Consider the following 21,047-nt stretch of genomic DNA (forward strand, 5'->3'; position numbering starts at 1 on the left):
TTTGTGCCTGGATGTGGGAATCCTTGGCATTGGGTGTGGAGTTCCAAGGAAAATTACCTCTTTCCTTTGCATGAGACCCTGCTGGCACTCGAAGAGCAGCAAGAAGGAAAACTGCTGCAGATGACAGGCACAGAAGTCTCCGGTTTCCCTTTTCCGCAGAACACGCATCCCGAACAACCGTTGAATATTAATACGCGGCGTAACTGGTGCAACGTTGTGCTAACGTTGGAATTATGAAGTATAGCTTCTGAAGGCTACGTGTCCCAGCACTGCAGCACTGCATGCTGGATCTTGTAGTACCTTTAAAATGCATCTCTGCGCTAAGCGGGGCGGTGACCCCCCTGTAGTCGTGTGTGCAGTCAGCACCTCACAGCGCGGGATGCCTGCGCGTCCTTTGCCAGGTGTGTTACTGACGGTGACGAAGGCTGTATTCGTCTGGATTTTTTTTTTTTAATCTGTTTTTGCAAGCCTTAGCTAATACACTACTGACAACACGACACTTCTAAGCGGCAAAGTAGTTGCTTTGTCTTTCTCAAAGAGGCAACCCGCGGCCTTCTGTACTTAGATTTCTGGTGGATGTGTGTGCAGAGCCGATTTGTCCGTAATTGTTTTCTTTCTTTAGAGTCTTTTGAAGTTTATGTCTTCAAGCCAGTTCTTTATATTAAAAATAAATTCTTCCAAGCCACCAATAAAATGTCAACTGTGATTAAAGCCTGACTCCTCATTTTAAGACTCATATCCTAAGCAATGTGAGGTCACTCTATGAGTCAGCGTTTGAAAGCACCGTTATTCCTGAGAGCACGGGTAAGGCCCGAAGTTCATAGTTGCTTGGTTAAATGGTTTCACTGCATTTTAAATTGCTTGACATTGTGCTGAAAGAAATGTAAACTGCGGGGCCGGTTTGGCACAAAACTCGTGATAGTTCAGGCACCTCAAATCTTAAAAAAAGAAAAAAAAATCCTCTATATTGTACAAGTTGGATTTCTGGTAGGAAAAGTCTTACCTCCTATGTATTAAAGAGGAGGGTGGAGTGGGAAGCTGTGCTTGAGGCATAGACTTTCAACTATGTTCTGTTGAAATAAAACTTGGGAACTGTAACATCTCTGGGCAAGGGCTCCGTCTTCTGTGGAGTGCCCAGCAGAACAGGGCCGAAATCTGATAGGGCTTTCTGGACACAGGAACTTCGTTGATTTTGTTTACTTTATTAAAATACTAAAAAAATACAGATGGGCATTAAAGCTGCAAGCCCCGAGAAGTAAGGAAATGCTATTTTAAAGATCATCTATGCAGCCTGTTTCTTCTTTTTCTGCACATTAATTGTTAAGTCTTTAATTACATGATCACATTTCTCTTTTGTCACTCTTCCTCCCCGTTTGCTGCGGTGCATGCTGTGAGTGTTTGGAGGTGATCAACCACACCAGAGCGGTGGGTAACTCGGAGCAGGACTCTGCCTTCGACTCCAGCCTGTATGCGTCAACCTCGGGCCTCCCGTCTCTTTCTCTGCCCTTTTTCTACCCTCCTAATTAACTCCTGCCTCTGTTCCTCACCGCTCTGCATTCAAATCTCAAACCCCTTTCCCTCTATGCTGCCTCGGTGTCTGTGGAGAATCCCCGGCTCTGTCCGCTCTGCCTCGCGGCTGGGGCGGGATGGGGGAGCGGAGGCCAGGAGCCCCAATCTTGCGGGGGAAGTCCTGCGGGCCTTTTCCTCCTGCGGCGCTCTGAGCAGGAGTTCAGATCACTGAGCTGCCAACAGCCCCCGAGCACGCTGCGGTGGGGATTGTCAGAAGTGTGAAAGGGTATGGAATAACGTTATGCGTTGTGACAAATTTCAAGTTGTCTTCCCCGCTTCAGGCTTTCCAACGACCTGGCTGTGATTTTTTTATCGTTAAGCACCAGTCACGCTCTCCAGAAGCGGGCAGGAGTAGCTGTTGGAACCTCCTTTTTTTCCCCCACGCCGGAGCCGGTACCGCACACGCACCGGGGAGGGCAGCAGGCAGCCGAGCGGGACCGAGCCGCTGCGGGGCAGCCTCTGCCGTTCAACCCCGACCCGGCCGGGACCGCGGCTGGAAAGCCGGCAGCTTACGGTGCTGCCGCACGCCCCTGCCCGCGTCCCCTCCAGCCCGGCCCTGTTTGACGCTCTTCAAATTCCCCCAACCTGCTGCCGCCACCCGCCGCGCACCGCTCGGCAGCGGGCCGCGGTTTATCTGCTCCTTTTCGGTAAAACGGGGCTTTGCTGCGTCCCGTGCCACCCTCCGCCCGGGCGACCCTGCGCCGCAACCCTACCGGGACACAGGTCGCCCCTCTCCGGGAGGCGAGACTGCGGGGCCGGCTCACGAAGCACCCCGCTTCCGCAGGACCGAGCGCAGGGGACGGAGGTGGCTTCGGAGCGGCGCCTTGTGTTTGCGCGGGCAGGGGGGCGAAGCCCACCCGCTCCAGGGGCGACCTCCCCCGCCGCTGCCCGCGGGGAGGCGCCGCCATGGCCCGGCCGGCTGCCCCCGCGCCGCCTCCCCTCCGCGCCCGCCGCTTCCTCTTCCGCCGGGGCGGGGCAGAGGGCGGGCGCGGCGGCGCGGCTCGCTGATTGCAGGGCGGGCGCTGCCAGTCCGCCGCCTCCCCCGCGCCAGCCGCGTCCCAGCGCCGGAGCCGCACGGCCCAGCAGCGAGCGCCCAGCCCGGCTCGGCCCCGCACAGCCGCCCCCCATGGAGGAGCAGCCCCACCACCACCATCACCACCATTACTACTACTACGGCCACCACCACCACCACCACCACCCGCAGAGCGCCTACCTGCCGCCGCCCGACGGCCGAGCCCAGCCCAAGCCGCCGCTCCGACACGAGCACAAGCACGGCGGCCCGCAGCACCAGGAGGCGCCGAAGCGGAGAGCAGGTCGGGGCGGGCGGCGGGCCGGGGCCTGTGACCTTCGCGGGGCGGCGGCGGGGCCCTCCTCCTCCTCCTCCGCCTCCTCCTCCCCCGGCCCGGCTGGAAGCTTCTCCGCCGCGCTGGGGCCGTTTCCTGTCCGCCATGTTGGGGCCGGCGCGGCTGCGGGAGCCGCGGGGCCCGCCGGCACCGCCGCCGCCCGCCGGGCACGTGGGGCCGGGCCGCGCCGCCCCGAGGGGCGCTGCCCCTCGCCCGCGCCGGCCGGGCCGGGCCGGGGGTGGAGGGGGGCGAGGTGCCGGTTAAAAAAAACCGATGAGCGTAAAAATCAATGAGTCAGATCAGGCGGAGGCGCCCGGCCCGGCCCCGCCGGCGGCAGCGGGGAGGCGCGCGGCCCGGGGTCCTTCGACCGCCTCCTCCGCGACCGCCACCTGGAGCCGGGGGGCGCTGGGGTCTGCGGCCGGGGCAGCTCCCTCCGGCCCGGCCGGGAGAGAGACCGCGCTGAGCGGCGGCGGAGCGGCGCGCTGGCCGGGCGGCAGCGCCGCAGAGGCGGTGGCCGGGCGGCCCCGGCTGCGGCGGGGGGGTCGGACCCCCCCCCCTCCCTCCGGGGGGCTACCCGGCTGCTGAGTCTTAAAAAAAAAAATTTTGGGGGCCTGTGCGTGGTCAGAACGAGTGCGAAATTACACGCACCAGCCAGGATGTACAATTTTTTTTTTTTCCCCGTGAAATTTTCATTTACATAATCCGGCGGGAGATGGGAAGGGACCTGGCTTGCGTCGGGAGTGGGGCCGGTAGTGCCCCACCGCCACGCACGCTGCCCCCGTGGGCAGTCTCTGGAGAGGGCGTCGGAGGGACCTGATCAGGCATATGCTAAAATAAGTTGCTGAGCAAAAATAAGTTGAGTAGTCATTCCACTGTTTGCAGCGTGCCCGGGGTCTTAATATGCACTTACTCTGACACCCCTCCCTTTCCAGCTCTGAAGTGATTTCTGAGGTTGCCAAATACTCTTCACCTGTTCTTTTTGGCATACTTTTTTTTTTTTCCTTTTCTCCTCTAAATTTTGTTTGCTGTACCTCTGTGTCCAGAGCAGAGCCAGCTGTGCCAAATGTTGATTTGGAGAAAACTCAGGCAGCTGAGTTATGGATACTTGAAAATTGGAACTAGAAACTGCTGACACACTGACTTACTGAAATGGATTTTGTTCTTCATTTCATTCTTTTGCTCCTCATCTGCAATGGTCTTATGACCACTCTTATTGTTTTGTTTCATTAACAAGTGGTGTCAGACGTCTTGAGTCATACAAGGTCAGCTATAACACATTGCTCTTGAGAAGGCTTCCTCTGCACGTTTTCCTAAAATACTTAATTTTTAGTCCTTGACTCAGCTGAGAATCCCATCCTATCTGTTTTCTCTGGGATGAAGTATTTATGGTTAATATTCTTAACAGCGTATTTGAAAGTTATAGTGGAAGCTGTGGCGGTTACAGATACTTGCATGTAGTAAAATCCTTTTTGATCCCTCTCGGCAAACTCAGTTGTGGAATTTCTGTAAAGATTCCTACAAGGATTCTTGTGTTCCCGACTTGCACAGAACTTGAGCAGTTACATCTGCCAGACATCTGAGGCTCCAGGATGTGAGGATAACAATGATTTTTACTATAGAAGTTAATTTCAACGACATCGGCAACAACAAAAACATTCTTTTTCAAGCTGGAGTCTTGCCCGCTCTTGTTCTTGGCGGACTCCAAGACTTCGCACCACAGTGGCTGCAGATGAAGCCTTAGGTGGGTCAGTTGTTGCAGGAGATGTAAGGCTTTCCACCCTCGGGAAGGAGGATGGATGAGTCAGAGGAGGAGGATAGCACTCCTCAGAGCGGGTGCAGTAGGAGGGAGTCCCTCTCCTCGGTCCACAGCTGGAGCGTATTTGCTGTGCTGAGTACAGCCTGCTCTTCCCATCCCTCAGTGGGGCTTCAAGGCTTCTCTTGGGGTGTTGTAGCCGGGGTCCTCGAAAGCAATAGGTCTCTGGTCAGAGATGTAAAAAAATAAAGTAAGAGTTGAGGAAGATGAGGTAGTTCGGTCTGAACTGTCCTGGGCTTCCAGCTGCACTTCAGTTGCACTTGAATTGCGCTCTCAAGATTCACTTCAGAACAGTAAGGCCTAGAAATGAACTTGAGAAGGAAAAAGGAAAGCTGTGTGTACAGCGTAATCTCTTGGTTTGACGAGTTGGAGCCCTCGGCAGGTACTGTGCTGCTCGGGTCTCACGCTCGTACTGGTCTCCCAGGGACTCTGAAGCACTGATGTTTCTCAGTGGGCAGGAGGCCAATTGCCAGTGGTGGTTGAAGGGTGCTTGCAGGGATACATTTCTTCCCAGTTTTATCACCTTTCCAGAGCTAAAGAGCACGTATAGGGAGACATTGGTTGAAATGAAGTGAGGAGATGTAGCTTCCAACTGGACTTGCTCATCTCCTTTTGGCTAATGGCTTCCCCCCACCCCCCTTTACCCCTTTACTACAGATGTTGTTTGGGAGGAGGGTGGGAAGGAGGGCTGCTGGTGTAGGAGGCCTGGGAGCTGATGGAGGTTATAGGAGTAGGCCCTTGTTTACAGTCTGGGTTCGGAACTTCAACAAATCTTGTGGCAAAGGCAGTGGAATCCTCTATCTTGAAGCATCCTGGGAATTATTTTTTTTCCTCTGTGTGATCTGGAAATAGCTGATGAAATAGCTTCCTAGCTTGCTGGTGATCTTTACTACAGTATATTTTCCTTACGTAGTAGCTGTATATTCTCTTGCTTTGTTTTGTTATCTATACATCACCTTCTTGTGAGAGTCAATAGCTGCTGGTACCTTCTGCTTAACCCCTCTTGCCATGGTTTCCAGCAAATAAGCATGTGTTTTCGTACATCAAAGACTAGATGTTTTCCTATTTTAAAACATCTGCTTGAGGAGACTGGATATGTTTGGGGCTGATCACAGCTTTCTGCAATCAAAAGTTTAACATTTCACATTCTAATTCTTGCCTTTTGTTGTTTCTGGCTTTCTTCTAGGCTATGGAGAGCTAAATGGTAACGCAGGAGAAAGAGAAGTGTCATTAAAGGGCCTGTGCTCTGATGAAACCACCACCCCAGGATCCAGGGTACCAAATGGCAGCCAGCAGCTCGTAGACACTAACGTGACCCCAAAGCAGGCTGTGAAGGCCAGTGCTTTGGGGAAAGCTGGAATCAAAACCAAGAACTTCATTCAGAAAAATAGCATGGACAAAAAGAATGAGAAGTCCTATGAAAATAAAGTTAGAGAAAGCCAGTCCTCAGACAAGTCAGAGGGAGTGTCTATTCCAAACGGTGTGGTAACCAATAATTCTAGCTATATCACAAATGGCTACGTAGGCAAAGGGGCCGATAACGATGGTAGCGGCTCCGAGAGTGGATATACTACGCCTAAAAAACGGAAAGGCAGGCGCAACAGTGCCAAGGGTTGTGAGAACTTGAATCTAGTACAGGACAAAATAATGCAACAGGAGGTCAGTGCACCAACCTTAAAACAGGAACTTGAGAGTTTCAAGCCTGATTATAGCGAACAAAAGGGGAACCGAATTGAAAATACTAAGCCTGTTTGGAAATACGAGGCTGGGGCTGGTGGAGCAGGCCGGGGAAAGCCTGGGCTTGGGGATGTACAGCGAAAAAACTCTGATGCCAAACCTGGGATTAGCAGCAAGAAGTTTGATGACCGGCCCAAAGGGAAGCATGCATCGTCAGCTACATCTAAAGAGGACTCATGGACCTTATTTAAACCACCCCCAGTTTTTCCGGTGGACAATAGCAGTGCTAAAATCGTTCCCAAAATAAGTTATGCAAGTAAAGTTAAAGAAAACCTCAACAAAGCCGCTCAAACCCCATCCACGTCGTCTTCGTCATCTGCCGGGGAAACTCAGGCCCAAACATCAAGTCGACTGTCCCAAGTCCCCATGTCTGCTATGAAATCTGTTACTTCTGCTAGCTTCTCGAATGGGCCGATTCTGGCAGGGACTGATGGAAGTGTCTATTCTCCAGGGACCCAGCCACTGCTCTCAACTGCTGCTAGTACTGTACCATCAACCTCCTCTGAGTCAGTACCCCAGGACATGAGTACAACTTCAACAGCTCTCGAACAAAAGAAATCTAGCCTTTTTATCTACCCTTCAAATATGCAAACTGTGCTTCTGGGTACAGAGCAAGTCGATTTCCCATCGCAGACGAATCAGCAGAACCTGGGAGATATCTTCCAGAATCAGTGGGGCTTGTCTTTCATAAACGAGCCCAGCGCTGGCCCCGAAACTGTTGTGGGGAAATCTGCAGATAATCAGTTAATGGAAGTGACATTTCAAGGGGAATATCCTGCCACTTTGGTTTCACAGTGTGCTGAAATCATTCCCTCAGGAACTGAACAACCTGTGTTTCCTAAGGCTTATGAGCTGGATAAACGGACTAGCCCTCAAATTCTTAGTGCTGTTCTTAAGCCTGGGACTGCTGTTGAGGGCGGTGTCTTAGCTTTGGAGTCGCATCACACAGGTGACCTACAAAAGGCAGACACCGGTAGCCAAGGTGCTTTAGTGTTTCTTTCAAAAGACTATGAAATAGAGAATCCTCTGGCCTCTCCTACGAACAATTTGCTAGCCTCCGCCAAAGAACAGAGGTACCAGAGAGGCCTAGAAAGGAAAGATAGCTGGGGTTCTTTTGACCTGAGGGCTGCTATTCTATATCACACTAAAGGTAATGGCTTAACTTGCTGCCTAAGGGCATTCTCTTTTTTTAATTTTATTTTAAGTGCAATATTCTAACATGATATATTCCTTACAGCAATTCTGATTACTTTAAAAATGAGCTTTTTGCTTGCATACATCCCTAATGGCAATAATGGTTTGGGAAAGCTATTCAAACGGTTGTTTAATTAGTGTTAAGAGATATTTGTTACCCTATTCCTGTGGACAAGTGTAAGTGATGTTGACAGGGGTGATACTTAGCTAGTGTGTTCTATGTTTTAATTCCTATGGAACAAGCAGGTCCTCCTGAGCTTCTTGGGCGCTGGAAGGAGTTAAAAGTGTAGGGTCACCTGCTCTGTTACAGGTTTACCAGGTGATATTCTGTCACTGAAAAGGCTTCATAGTCTGTACTTGCACCTCTACCACAAAATGTTGTATCTTCTCCCCTGGGCGGAGCAGGCCCTGAAATCATGGCTTTAAAGGAAGAAAAAAATTATTCCTATGGCTTTTCATGGTGTGATTTTTTTTTTTTTTTTAAGTGAACTCCACACATACTTTTTCCCTGCTTTTCTTGAGTATTACAGCAACGGCAAGACGAATCTTTGCTTATCAACTCTTCTGTAAGCTGCAGATTTAATTCTCTCCTTGTCTTTGTAGGCCAAATCTTTCAGATGATTTTACTGCTTTCATGGAGTCCTTTGTAGTCCAGCTCCTTTTTTTCCTTTTTTTTGAGACTTAACAGACTTAAACATGACACAGACGCTTTAAACTGGGAAGGAGGAGAGGGAAGCCTGTGGGATGCTTTAGCCTCAGCCACAGCAGCCCCGAGGTCTTGTGGCAGTTCTTGACTTTTGGTCCTGGCTTGGCATTAGCAGGAGCCCGGTTGCGTGTTCCCTTCTGGCACAGTGTTTCTTACCTACCCCTGACAACACAGGGGCAGTTCCTTTTTTATTCACCCCCCTCTTCCCTCTCCCTGCATCCCCCTAGCTGAAGGGGGAAAAGGGCAGTCATCCATTTTTTTGTCTACTGTTCCATATACGAACATGGGTAACGTCTTGCTCCTCTCTGCACAGGGCTTGGTATTTGGGTGGCATTGGCAAATTGGGTGTGTTTTGACCCACTGCAAAGTTCTTGAATTATCTGTTTACAAGCTTCTTGTATAGCATACAGAAACTTAGATGTCTTCCATCGGTAATAGTACACCCGGTCATATAAAAAATAACTCCAGATATTTTTCCAGGTTATCTCACCCTCAAGATGTTAACGTTTTAAGTTCTAATATTCCTGAGAACAGTGTTAATCAGTTGATTTTATCTGGGTCTTCGTCCTCTACCTTCTGCTCAGTCTATTCCAGTATTAAAGCAAGGCTTCCTGTTCTTGTTTCTTGTGTCTGCCTGCAACCTAAATCCCAGTTTCTCATCAGAAAATGGGGGTACCAGAAAGTGTAGCATGGTGTGGAAGGGAAGTCCTTGGCAATTCTCTTAACAGTTTGAAAATTTTCCTAACACCTGAGTCTATCTCTTTTTGGTTTTGTCAGCCTGAACTTTCTCGTAAAAAAGCAACTCTGTACAGCCGCAGCAAGACTCCTCAGCTCTCCTTTTCTCACTATCTGTGTGAAAGACAGACCCCACTAAAACAATAGTAACAACAGGAAAATAAAGAACACTCCCTTCCCATGTCCTCTTAAGGAGGTGTTAACTTCAAAGTCTGGCTGCTTTTAGTTATTCTAAACACAGGAGTTAATTACATTCAATGGCAAGAATGGACACTAAAGCACTCTTTAAAATACTGTTTTCTGCTCTTTCCTTGCCTCTGCATGTGAATGCTCTTGCAATGAGCATCCAGAGCAAGCACCCTTGTGATGCCCTGGGGAGATGGGTTCCTGCCCCACCACTCCTCCCTGCCGATTCATTTTTCAAGCTGTGCTTGTGCCAACTTCAAGGTGTTACTTAGCGGTGAAAGATGATGGATGTTTCTAATCAGTGTTGGCATTAATGCAGTGGTAGGGGTGCTTCAAACAGCTTGAGCTTGTCTTTCTCCTACTTGGTCTTCAGGTGTTATTGCTGGTTTACAAAGCAGGAGATCAGTCCAGGTCTAAGTAGTCTTCTGTGATGGTGTTGGGTGTTGCACCTCTGTGGGCGTTCAAGTCCGTTGGGGTGAGTTGGGTTAAGGGATATGGGGAGGAACAGCACCTTCCTCTGCCCCATACAGGTGGAAAAAGCTGTCCCTTCTTCATGGCCTGCCACTGGACGCCCGTGGCACAGTGTGCTGCCAGATGCCTCGAAAATGGAGCTGCCGGGGTGGGTTTGCAGGACAGCAGTGCAGTGGCTGATTCCCACACCGTTCTCTCCATTTATCTTGCAATGTTTTCCTGAGGTCCTGCTCCTAGCCAACCAGTTCCTCTGCGATAGGAAAAGAATGATTTCACTCACTTAAGTTTTACAAGCTGTCTTCCCTTCCTCCCCGCTTGGGAGAGCGTACAGGTTTGCCTAGGCCAATGTTCAGATGTCCCGGGCAGCTGGATCCTCAGACTGTTTGGTTTTGATTTCAAGAGGAGGGTGAACTTCTCCCTCTTTAAATTGATCTGTTTGTTTTTGAGCAAAGGCACAATAGTTTGATCTTCAAATCTGCCCTGCCTCCAGGGTTATGGACACAAAGAGAAACAATTGTGGGGCAAGGACAGAGGTGAGTGTGGAGCACTGATCTCCTCCACGCACGGTAGTTCAGTGCAAGCAGCCCCAGGTGCAAGGATGAAGCTCTGGGCGTTGCAGTGAGGGATGGGCTCTAGCATGAGCGGTTGCAGTGCTGCTTCAACCTGTCTGTCGCAAGCTTGCACCCTTGTTTGCCCTGTTTGTGTCTGTAGCTGTGATCAGGTCATGTGGATTCTCATCCTGGACTGTAAATAGGCTCTGGGAAAGCCTCCAGCTTACCCAGTAGCTTTGTTCCTGCAAACCAGGCTGTCCTGCGCACGCTTTGCCCACTGACTGCAAGAGGCATTATAGGTTGTAACTGCTTCACAGCTTCTTTGTGAAAGGATGGATGGAGGAGGTAACGCACGGGGTGGGCTGGCTCTGGTACGGTAACCCTGTTTGAATCACAGAATCACTAGGTTGGAAAGGATCTTCAAGATCATCAAGTCCAACCATAACCTTGCAGCACCCTGCGTGGTGGCAAGGCTGTGCTGGGGTGTGAGGCTGAGGGCTGCAGAGTGGAGGCAAGGTCCTGGTGGAGGATGCTGCGCTCGCTTGCGTGTGCCCAGCTTGCTTTCTCCCCAAAAGTCAGGGCACTGGGAGTGTGCTGGCAAGGCTGATGACACATCCTCCTGTTCTTCATTGGATGCTTTTTGTGCTGGTTTCCTCTGTGCCTTGCTTTTTTTTTTTTTCCCTCCTTTTAAAGGGCAGAAGGACTCCTGTGATCATCAGATCTGCTTGACTGTAAAACATGATCCTTCAACGTGGCTGCCTTTATTGCCAGCCCATGCCGCTCGATGTTTGTGACGGTGCTTGAAACACTCGCGGGTGACATACCTGATTTAGCAAGGTAGATCTGATGTAGTGAGCCCGCTGGTGATGTGGATGGAGACAGGGACTGTAGCTTAGTATGGGAGGCTGGAAGGATGAGGAGAGAGAGATGCTCTCATGTAGGGATGCTGTCCCTACCTCTGCCTCGGTGTGGCATTGCCAAAATCCTCATATTTTGACGTAAAACTGGTCCTTGCAGGTTTTTTGGTCCTTAAAAAAAGGAGGCTGGCAGCATCTCTGCTTTACTTCTATTGAAATCAATTTCTTCTTACAGCTTTAGTCGTCCTTTTAAAGACAGCTGGATGGAACGTTTCATATCAGAGTAATTGTCAACGCTTTGCAGAATTTCTTCGTGTTTGGGCAGTTGCAGTCTTCCAGGCTAGGCTGTCTGTCACTAACACTCTTTATGGCAAGCTTTGTGGTGCGAAGCTCAGCAGTTTGCTTGTCCTTAGCTAAAAGGCAAATGATCAAGTAAGCTGCAGTGTTTCCCTCTTGTGTCTCACCCCTAAGTTTCTGCTGGTGCCGCTGCTTTGTTCCTTCTCGGCATCTCGGTTGCACCAGCATCTCTGCTCGCATGAAGAAGCAGAAGAGCAGCATGGAAAATAGAACAAGGCAGCGTGGGCCACCCAGGAGTGGCATTCGCCGGAATGGTGAACTGGGTCAGAAGAAATAGAGCTGTGAATTCAGCAATTTTTGTCTTTTACATCAGGAGACGGGGGGAAAAAAAAAAAGCCTTGGTTTCCCATCCCCCTTGGTGGGAAGGGGTTAGATCTCAGTCTGTTGCTTATGGTCTTGTGGGGCCTGAGCTGTCGGGCAAAAGCTGATTTAATTCTCCTTCAAGTCTCTGCTTTTTCCAGTTGTCAGGATGAGTACAGTATATTCGGTACAGCGATCAGTCTCCACAGCATTGAATTTTTAGCCTTTGCTTTGTTTCTGGAGCAATCCCCTAACTTAATCATTGTGTCCTGCAGATAGAAGCAGAAAAATCAGACAAGGATGGTCCTTCTTTGCATTTGGGTTTGTTGGGGGGCGGTTAGGACTTCATTTTAGGGACCATTGTCAATTTTTTATATATATATATATATAAAAATAATATTATATATATTTATATATATATGTGTTAGATTTATAAGAACAAAGAGCTAGTGCTGTGGCATTGTACAGACGCTCCTGTTGGCGGGAGCAGCCTCACTAGCACAAAAAATGTGTGTAAGAGTGCCTGTCTTAACAAGTTATCACAGAAAGACTTCTTTCCCCTCCAAGGTTATGTACCAGTCCTGCCATAAAGTTTATTGACCTGTGAGGAATCTCACTACCATTCACCAGAGTGTGCCTTAGTCTGTTCCTGACATCAAAGCCTTCCTCCGCAGATCCTTTGTTTTGCTGATGGTCCCCAGAAAAAGTGGTTCATCTCCCCAAAGCTCATTAGGTGGATGTGGCTGTCGGCAATTCCTCAGCAAACTGCAAGCCAGAGGACTGTGGAGAGGCCAGCTAACTGTAAAAAATCCTGGAAAACATGAGGTTGGAAGGGGCACAGGAGGTGACCTAGTTCTGCCCCTGGCTCGGAGCAGGGCTGGCTTTGACGCCAGGTTGTGCAAGAGTTTGTTTGATGGCATTTTCTCTAGCTGGGTTGGAGTCCGCTGAGAAGGAAGCGTGCCGTTACCCCAGCTGCATGTCCTGTTTTGGGAATGGTGGCCACTGTCTCTTGGACCACCTTCTGCTTTGGAAAGTGGCGGTACCAGGTTTTGGGTTGGTATCTCAGAGAGGTGGACTCAGACCCACAGTGAAGATACCTCCGTGCAGGGGTGAGCGATGGTAAGAGTCCTTGCTTGAACTCGCCCTGGAAGCTTTCTCCAGGGAAAGCAGCTCCTTGAGCCCAGGGAAGGAGGGCTGGAAGGAGGCTCGGGGCTTCTTACGTGACCAGCTCGTGAGGGCTGCCTTTTCTTCCGCCCTGCATCCCTGGGCTTACTGCTCTGGTTAGCTGGAGCCAGGGCTTGTGCAGCAGTGGCTCTGCTGAGGTGCCGATCCAGCAGGTTGGTCGCTGAGGTCTGTCCGGTCACTGTTACAGTGGTCGTGGTGCTTGTCACAGCACCTGGGGACAGTCATAGATTCAGATCCAGAACCACAAGGAAAACCTACCCCAATGTCTTACCAAGTAAAGCAGAATAAATTGTAAAATTCCATTTTAAGATTGAAGAAAAACCCTTTTTTTGCTTAGCTTTGTGTTGCAGTTAGCCCAAGATTTATTTTTTTCCTCTGTGAAGCTCACTTGGTAAATGCGCTTACCCGCGCTATCCCGTATCCGCGTGCTGCTGGCCAGGTAGAGGGGAGCACCTTGTTTATAGGACATTTTACACCACCCTTTCTCCTACCTCCCTTTCTGAAGAAGGTAGATTGAAGTCTGGAAAGGTTGGTGGGTTTGGATGTTGATTTGTTAGGGTTTTTTTAAAAACAGAATTTTGACAACTTAAAGGGGTTTTTTGTTTTTGATAATATCTCACTGGCTATCTTGGCAGGCGCATCTTAATATAAGCAGTTCACAGACTTGTGGTGTCCGATGAAGTTAGGACCACATGGAATTGCAAAAGAAAGCGTGGTCTTTTGCACAGGGAGATGGCGGCGGGCAGCCCTTCCGCCTCTCCCTTGTATTTGATGCTTGAACAGTGCTATAATGTGGAGGAACCAACAACTTGAGAGTAATTTTCTGTCCCCTGCCTTTGGGGAAAGCTGTTAAAATAGGTGATGTTCTTCAGCCGTTAGGAAATGATGCATCTAACGTGGCTGCGAACGGAAAACTAGCTCTGCTGGAGGTAATTTTAGTAGCTGGTTCATTTTACTTCTGGGGAATCTGCATCTGGCGGATGAGGGAGGTAGTCCCTTGCGAAGGTTGCTTGTATCCCTGGGGGTGTTAGAGGCTGGTTACCATTCCCCAAAGCACTCGGGGTTCCCCTAATGAAAATGCAAAGTATTGCTGCTGTTACCACGATGCAAAAATGACAGACCTCCTAAAATTTTGTCAGGGCCTTCCTTACAAAAGACTTAATTGTGTGGAGAGGGCTGGCAATATTTATTTGCGTGCAATTTCCTGCCCCGGGGAGCTTGAGATTGTAGTGGACAAAAGACAGATGAAGGGTTGGAGAAGGGACGCGAACATGCAAGCGATTGATGGAGGTGACACTCGGCACACATCGTGCTGAGGCCATGGGGTTTGTAGTGTTTTTTCTTCCTTTCCCATGCCGGTTAGTGTACTTATTGCCTTGTTTTGTGCTTTACTGCACATACTGGGTGGCTTAATAATCCATTGCCATGCTCCGTTCCTAGCCCCTACCAAGGTCACCCTCCTTTCTGGTGGAAGGCAGACTTCAAAGATTGTTCTTGCAGGTTGTGTCCCTACTAAATGCACCTTTTCTATAATTTTCTCTCTTGAACTTGAGCGCAGGATACAGTTAGTGTCTTTATAAATATTTTAACTCACAAAATTCCAACTTGATAGTGACTAAATGTAGTTCTTTTGAGTAGGTCTCTAAAGATGTCTCTTAATTTTGGGGATATTTTAAAGGGAAGAGCCTTCTGTTGCTTAAAGTGAATGAAAAGAACATTTAACTCTGCTGCTATGTCCTTCAAAAGCATGTGCTCTTTCAGCGAGAATTTGGGAGGGTTGGGTTGCCTCTAGCCCACAAACGCGTTGTAGAGGCAAATTGGGGAAGGAGCTGCAAGCCAAGCAGGCAGCCGGGTGTCTGGAGCATCGCACCTTGTTACCGGATGATAAGTTGGCAGTGGTTTCGCAGTGACGTTAGCAGCGCAATCTTTGCATGGTGTGCTTCAGCAGATGCATGCTGTGAACCAGGAGAAACTCGCTTTGTCCAGCAGTTCTGATTTCACACACGCTAAGTGTCAACTTGTAAAAAATCATCTCCGCAGGCTACTTGTGGGGGCTGTAATGTGTGAAGCAGCGTTGGAGTCAGAATAGTGAAGCCCAAAGAGTGTGATTTATAGGAGTGGAGAATGGCGATGACCTTTTTGATGCTCAGTTTGACCATCTGACCCTTAAGACCACGTTACAGCTACCTCTGCCTTTTATTGCTGGATCATTCGTGTCAGATTCGTGCAATCCTGTGGGCTGGGTTGGGGCTGTGCTGCTGGGCTGGATGGGGTTGGCTTGGTCTGAAAGCCTCGGCACGACTGCAGCAGTGTCGTGCCACGCTCGGAAAATTAAAGCATGTTTGAGTTGTCTCTAACGGCAGCATAAATCTGCATAATAACAATGGTCTTCTCGTTTTGCCTCCACAGAAATGGAATCGGTTTGGAATTTGCAGAAGCAAGGTAAGGATATTGGAAAGAATAAATAAACCAGATTGCTCTGTCTGTTGGGACGGGTGTTGAGAGCAGGTTGTCTTGGTGTCTAGAGATGCCCAAGTTTAGTTCTTCAGCGCCTGCTCTTTCTAGTCTGGGTTTTTCTGTGTTTTGGATCACTAAGTCAGGACAGTAAGCTTTACCATAATGGTGGGGGGCTTAGAGAGGCAAAGTCTCTAAAAGAGCAATAAAACCAGTGTCAGATTAAATTTAATGAGACTTCCCATTGTGTATACAATAATTGCTTTCTATTTCTGGTGTTGGGTGTCACACCCAAGAGTAAGTTTCAAGTTCTGGTGTATCCCCACACTTCACCTGCGAAGATGTTCTGTCTTAGCCCGTGGGAAGAGCAGTAAGTGGAGACTCGTGTGCTTCTCGTAGTGCTGCATTTGCGGGAGATGGCATTGCCGGGGGTCCTCGGAAAAGTCTGTTAACAGCTGAGTACCTTGCACATCTCTTGTGAATGTCTTCAGCGACAGGTCCTGAAAATACCTTGTCAAAAACTTAGGGTTTTGCTTTCTTTCCAGATCCCAAAAGGATAATCACTTATGATGAAGCCATGGATCGCCCGGATCAATGAAGGTAGCAAGACGAGACTGCCTGTTATAACCTTTCTGCAGCATTTGTGCTGTTCGTGGGGGACAAAAGGCTTTTATGCTCCTTCTAAATCTTCAGTGCAGCAGAGGAACCATAACTAGAATCACAGGATAATATATACAAATATATATATAGTTATTTAAAAATGGCAACTGAAAGTAATTAGACTTCTTAAGGAATCTGAAAATTTATTTCAACGAGACTACACACGTGATTATTTAATCTCCGGTACTGAGTAGATTTTTTTGTTGGTTTTTTGTTTTGTTTTTGTTTAAAGAGTGAATGCAAGTGATTAACGAATACAGACTCAATTTACAAGCCCGGTTCTAAAGTTCCTGCTGTAGTCTGCATGGGCAACAGCAACCCACTGGAGAGGCATTTCCACTTGACAAGGTTTCTGTTTATTGTTCTGTGACTGTAGTGACACACTAATCACAGGGAAATCAGGATGATTCACCATCCTTCATCTCCCCTTTCCCTTCCACCTCCCCTGTTTGTTTGTTGGGGTTTTATTTCTGTTTTGTTTTCCATTGAATGCTGGAGAAACGCCTTGAAGTTTGCAGTTTCTTTTGGTTTTTTCCAGAGAATTATAATCCACATGTTTTGCCAGGAGTAAAGCAGCCAATCCTATGCTGGGGATATTGTCTTTAAAACATCATTCTTCTGGGGGAAGGATGGTAATACTGCAGTTCTAGGATGCATGGTGAAGTCACACAGTTGACCTGGCTCCAGTTACACGTTGGACTATTGCAGCTGAAGAGTTCTCATTTTAAAAGACAACATGCAAAAATAAGCAATCTGTTTAGGCATTTAATATGGAGAGGAAAAAAAAAAAAAACCAAAAAACCACTGTTCCCACAATTTAATGCCATTGTATTACTGGGAGCAAAAAAAAAAAAAAAAAAATCTTCTGCTTTCAACTGTAGGTGCTTCATATTTGCTCTGTCTGTCTCCTAACACTAAATGTGCTGGATTTTTTTCCCATTTTCATTGGAAAACTGAAGAGAAATTGAGTTCTGCTAACTTTCACCCTTCTTCAATTATTTTTTTCTCTTAAAAATTTTCAAAAGAAAAAAAAAGAAAAAAAGAAAAAAAAAAAAAAGAAAAATGGGAATTTGAATCCTTTTCAATTTGTCCATAGAACACCAATGGCTGGGCTTCCTGCACCTGCCCATTGGAAATGCTCTTTTATATTTTGATGCAGTCTGTGTATTTCCGGGCTCTGCTTCTAATTATCTCTTAATAAAAATATATTTTATTACAAAAATGGAGGACTTAGGAATGAAAATAATAATTTAAAAATTAAAAAAAAAAAAAATCCCATGGAAAGGAAAGCTTCCTAGCAGTGGTAGAGAAGGCTGAGCAGACTGCAGGCTCCTGCTGTGTAACCCGCTCTGTCCCATCGCAGCTTGTGTAGCGTGTCCAAATCATCTTGGGGTTGGGTAGTTTTTCTGGGTTTTTTTAATGAGGTGGAAAGTTCACCGGGTCCAGTGCAAGAGCAAGCAATGAATAAAGCAAAAATGGATTTTCCTGACCCGCCCAAGCTCCACACGTGCCCAGTGCTCATCGTGGGTGCTGGTGGCCGACTACTGGCTAATGTCTGGGCATCAAGGTCAGGAGCAGCTGGTGTTTCCTAAAATTAGCCTGGACCTATGGGGCATTACAGGAAGCAGATAAGCCCAAAACTTTTGCCTACCCCTTGTGCTTAGATTTATCCTTTTTTTGTTGTTGTTGTTAACTAGGAGTATGTAGCATGCGTTTTTTAATTGTTTTTGTTCTTTTATAAGGTTGTTCCTGAATGAGACGCTTAAGTTCATGGTGGGACAATGAAACTTAATTCTGTACCTTTGTAAGATTGCTAGCTTTCTGCCACGCTTAGTTTTGAAAGTTTGACTATGGATTGCCTACTCCATTTTATGTATAAAATACTATATAGTATAATACCGTAGTGTAATACTATATAGTAATCATGTATTGTATCAGTCCAGGTTCAGAAATGTGTGGTTGGCCAGTCGCAAATAGTTCTGTTTCACCTATAAAGTGTACCACCTTCACAGGTGTGTGTAACTTTCAGATGTATAACATGTTTACAGATGTGACCGACATCTAGTCATGTTCCTATTTTTAATTCTGTTAGTCTCCCAACTGCTTGCCAAAAGTTGGAATCTCCTCCGGCTCTGCTGCGGAAGAGCTGGGGCGTTCCTGAGCTTTAAAGTGTTGAACAAACTGGATGGTGGGACTGGGAATATTAAGGTGGAAGAAATGTTCTTTTTTTTAATTATTATTATTTCCAAAAATTTGAAGGCTAATAGAAAAGTTTCCAGTTTGTTTTACTGGCTTTAACGCTCTGCTGTGTATTTATTTGCCTTGTGCAGTCACTTGTCGCCTTAAGGGCTGGGTTCCATTAAAACAAACAAAAAAAAAAAAAAGACAAAAAAAAAAAAAGACAAAAACAAACCCTGTTTTGCTTACCTGGGGTCTGTGCTGTCCTGGTACCCCCGCCCCCAGACCCGCTCTTGGGGCTGGCGCGCTGCAGAAGCTGAACAGCAATAACCCATGCTGAATCTGACCCTGCGTGTTTAGAAAAGTCCGAGTCTTGCTGAATGATGCTCACCTTGGCCTAGTCCAGTCTATCTCCTAAATAGCGAAAGAAGCACTGAAAGAAACACGGTTCAAGGGACGGGTTGGGTTGGTTTTTCCCTGATGTTCATCCCCGCTGCTTTTCCTCGCTGCACGTGGCCCCTTGCCGGTGGTACCCATCCAGAAACCCCCACTGCAGCTTCTCTGCTGTATTCCTGACCCATCCTCTCTTTAGATGTCTGTCTGTCTCTCTCCGTGAGCTCCGCGGCACGTGCTCGGTGCTAAGCAGTCGGGAAATCCTCTCTCCGAGCTCCTGTAGCTCCGGCTCGCCGACGCAGGCGGCATTTCTGAGGTAGATTGTTGCCTAGAGCCAGGCAGGACCGTGGAAGGAACTTCCTTGTGCCGTCTGTAACTTGCCCTGTCGCTATCTGCAGTTGTCCTGAAGTCCTCACACAATTCTTTACTGAGCACTTATTAAAAATATCTTAAGATTTAATCTGTTTTCTGATTATTTTTGTGTAAACTAAAAAAAAAAGAAAAAAAAAACACCCTGAAATTGAGCTGTGACTAATTTAGCACATTTAAATAATGCTAAGGTGTTACTGATAAGTCTCATGTTTTGGTTTTTTGTTTGTTTGTTTGACTCAGAGTATTAGTACTGTAGCATAAACCAAATACCGCCCGGGAAGGGGTTCAGCAGCCTTCCCTCCCGGGTCTGCGCCCGAGGGTGTCTGTGCGTGCGCGCGCGCGGGGGGCGAGCATGTTACTCGCGTAAGGAGAGTGAGCATGTATTTATTTGTGCCATTGTTTTCGTTACACTGAGTACAATTTTAAAACAAAAACCCTTAAATACGTGTAGTATGGGAAAGTGGCACGAAGGGTGAAATCATGACCTATTTTTTTATTAGCTATGAAGATACTAATTCAGGTTTAGGCTTCTCTCCCGTTTCTGTTTCCGTTGGGGGTCCGATGAGTCCCTTTCCTCTGGTTCCCTTACCAGGCTTTCTGTTCACTGGAGGAAGGATTCCTGCGTGGGCAGGGGCCATCTCCTTTCTCCTCCGGTCTCTCCCCACCGCTTCTCCTCTGCCAGCAAGTCCCGTGGGGTGTCTGGGACAGGGTCTCGTGCAGCAGGGGCTGGAGAGCGGGCTGCCAGCCAGATCCAGTATGGGATCTGCTCTCTTTGGTGGATCCAGGAGTGTTTCCTCCAAGAGGTAATTTAAAAGCTGCTCCGTGCTCCCCGTCTCCGCTGACGGTGGTTTGGGGACCTTCAGCCTCTCTGCTCCCTCCCGCTCCACCGGTCTGGGGGATTGGCGACACGATGGCTTTCAAGGTTTGGTTTTGGTTTAAACCCACCTCAGTTGCCCGTGAAACCTGTTTTTGATGTTAGAAATCTCGTGTCTCTGACAGCGTGGGTTTAGCTCCAGGGCATAGTTTCTGTCGCTAACCCGCTTCAAACCATTGCCCTTTCTGAACTGTAAATCCCGCTGTTTGCCTTTCGTAGCTGCTGTGAACTTCGTTGAAACGTGGAAAAAAAAAAGCCCAATTCTCATCAGGTTGTGAGCATGCCAGCCATTTGGTGGTTGGGAGCGGGTGACGGGGTGAACTGGATATCTAAATCAAAAGGAAAACCGGTTCCTGCTTGGGGGGGGGGGGGGAAGAGATGGAAGTTGTCCTCTCGTTGCGTGTGTAATTAGTGCTTTTCACCTTCAAGAGAGCATTACTGTAGCACGATAGCATCCTTCCCAGAAGTGGCCAGTGGGTGACCTCAGGGACATCTGGGAGCGATGGCATTCAGAGACGTGTTTCAGAGTTGGTAGTTTGCCTGTGCGGTCGGGCTTTGCTCTCGTTCAGCATTTTCAGTAAATTGCTATGGTGTCCGAAGCTTTCAGGAGGCTCGTCCCTAAAAGGTTTTTCTGTGCGTATGTCCGCAGTGATTTGTTTTCCTCACAGAGGCTGTTTACAAGGGAGATGGTGGAGGTCAGGAGGGGAGAGAACAAGGCTACACGTATTTTAAAGCTGCTACACATTTTCACACCGGTGCGTAAGGCAGGAGGAGGGCTGGGGCTGGAGGAGCGCTAGCGTAGCAGAGTAGCCGAAGAAGCCAGAGCAATTCTAGCTTCGGCCGCTGCAAGAGCATTTTTTCCATGTGAAAAAACCCTAGCGTGAGCAGGTGAGAAGCAGGAGCACGGGCTGGTGCGAAGGAGCAGAAGATCTCTGTCTGCGCTGCCTTCCAGAGATCACAGAGCTTTAGACATTTGCACAGTGCATGTTACGCCGCAGGGTAAGGCTGGCTTCCTTGCATCCTGCTCGAGATCCTCAAAAGCGGCATCGCTCAGCAGCGAGACACCGAAGCGGCGGACATCTGGGGAGGTACAAGAGAGCTCCGCGGCGGCC

At 48.4% G+C, this 21,047-nt stretch overlaps 1 protein-coding gene across 1 annotated transcript; it reads left to right on the forward strand.

Annotated features, from left to right (window-relative positions):
* Nucleotides 1-2,695: 2,695 nt before the first annotated feature.
* On the forward strand, nucleotides 2,696-19,056 carry NUFIP2 (nuclear FMR1 interacting protein 2; the record flags this gene model as incomplete). The annotated part of the gene is made up of 4 exons (XM_082008470.1): nucleotides 2,696-2,882; nucleotides 5,912-7,612; nucleotides 15,414-15,446; nucleotides 16,004-19,056. The coding sequence occupies 4 exons, from the start codon at nucleotides 2,696-2,698 to the stop codon at nucleotides 16,054-16,056; spliced, it is 1,974 nt and encodes a 657-aa protein (XP_081864596.1). The 3' UTR covers nucleotides 16,057-19,056.
* Between the last annotated feature and the right edge of the window lie 1,991 nt (nucleotides 19,057-21,047).

The sequence above is a fragment of the Phaethon aethereus genome (assembly GCF_964289735.1).
Source record: "Phaethon aethereus genome assembly, chromosome: 19".
Lineage (NCBI taxonomy): Eukaryota > Metazoa > Chordata > Aves > Phaethontiformes > Phaethontidae > Phaethon > Phaethon aethereus.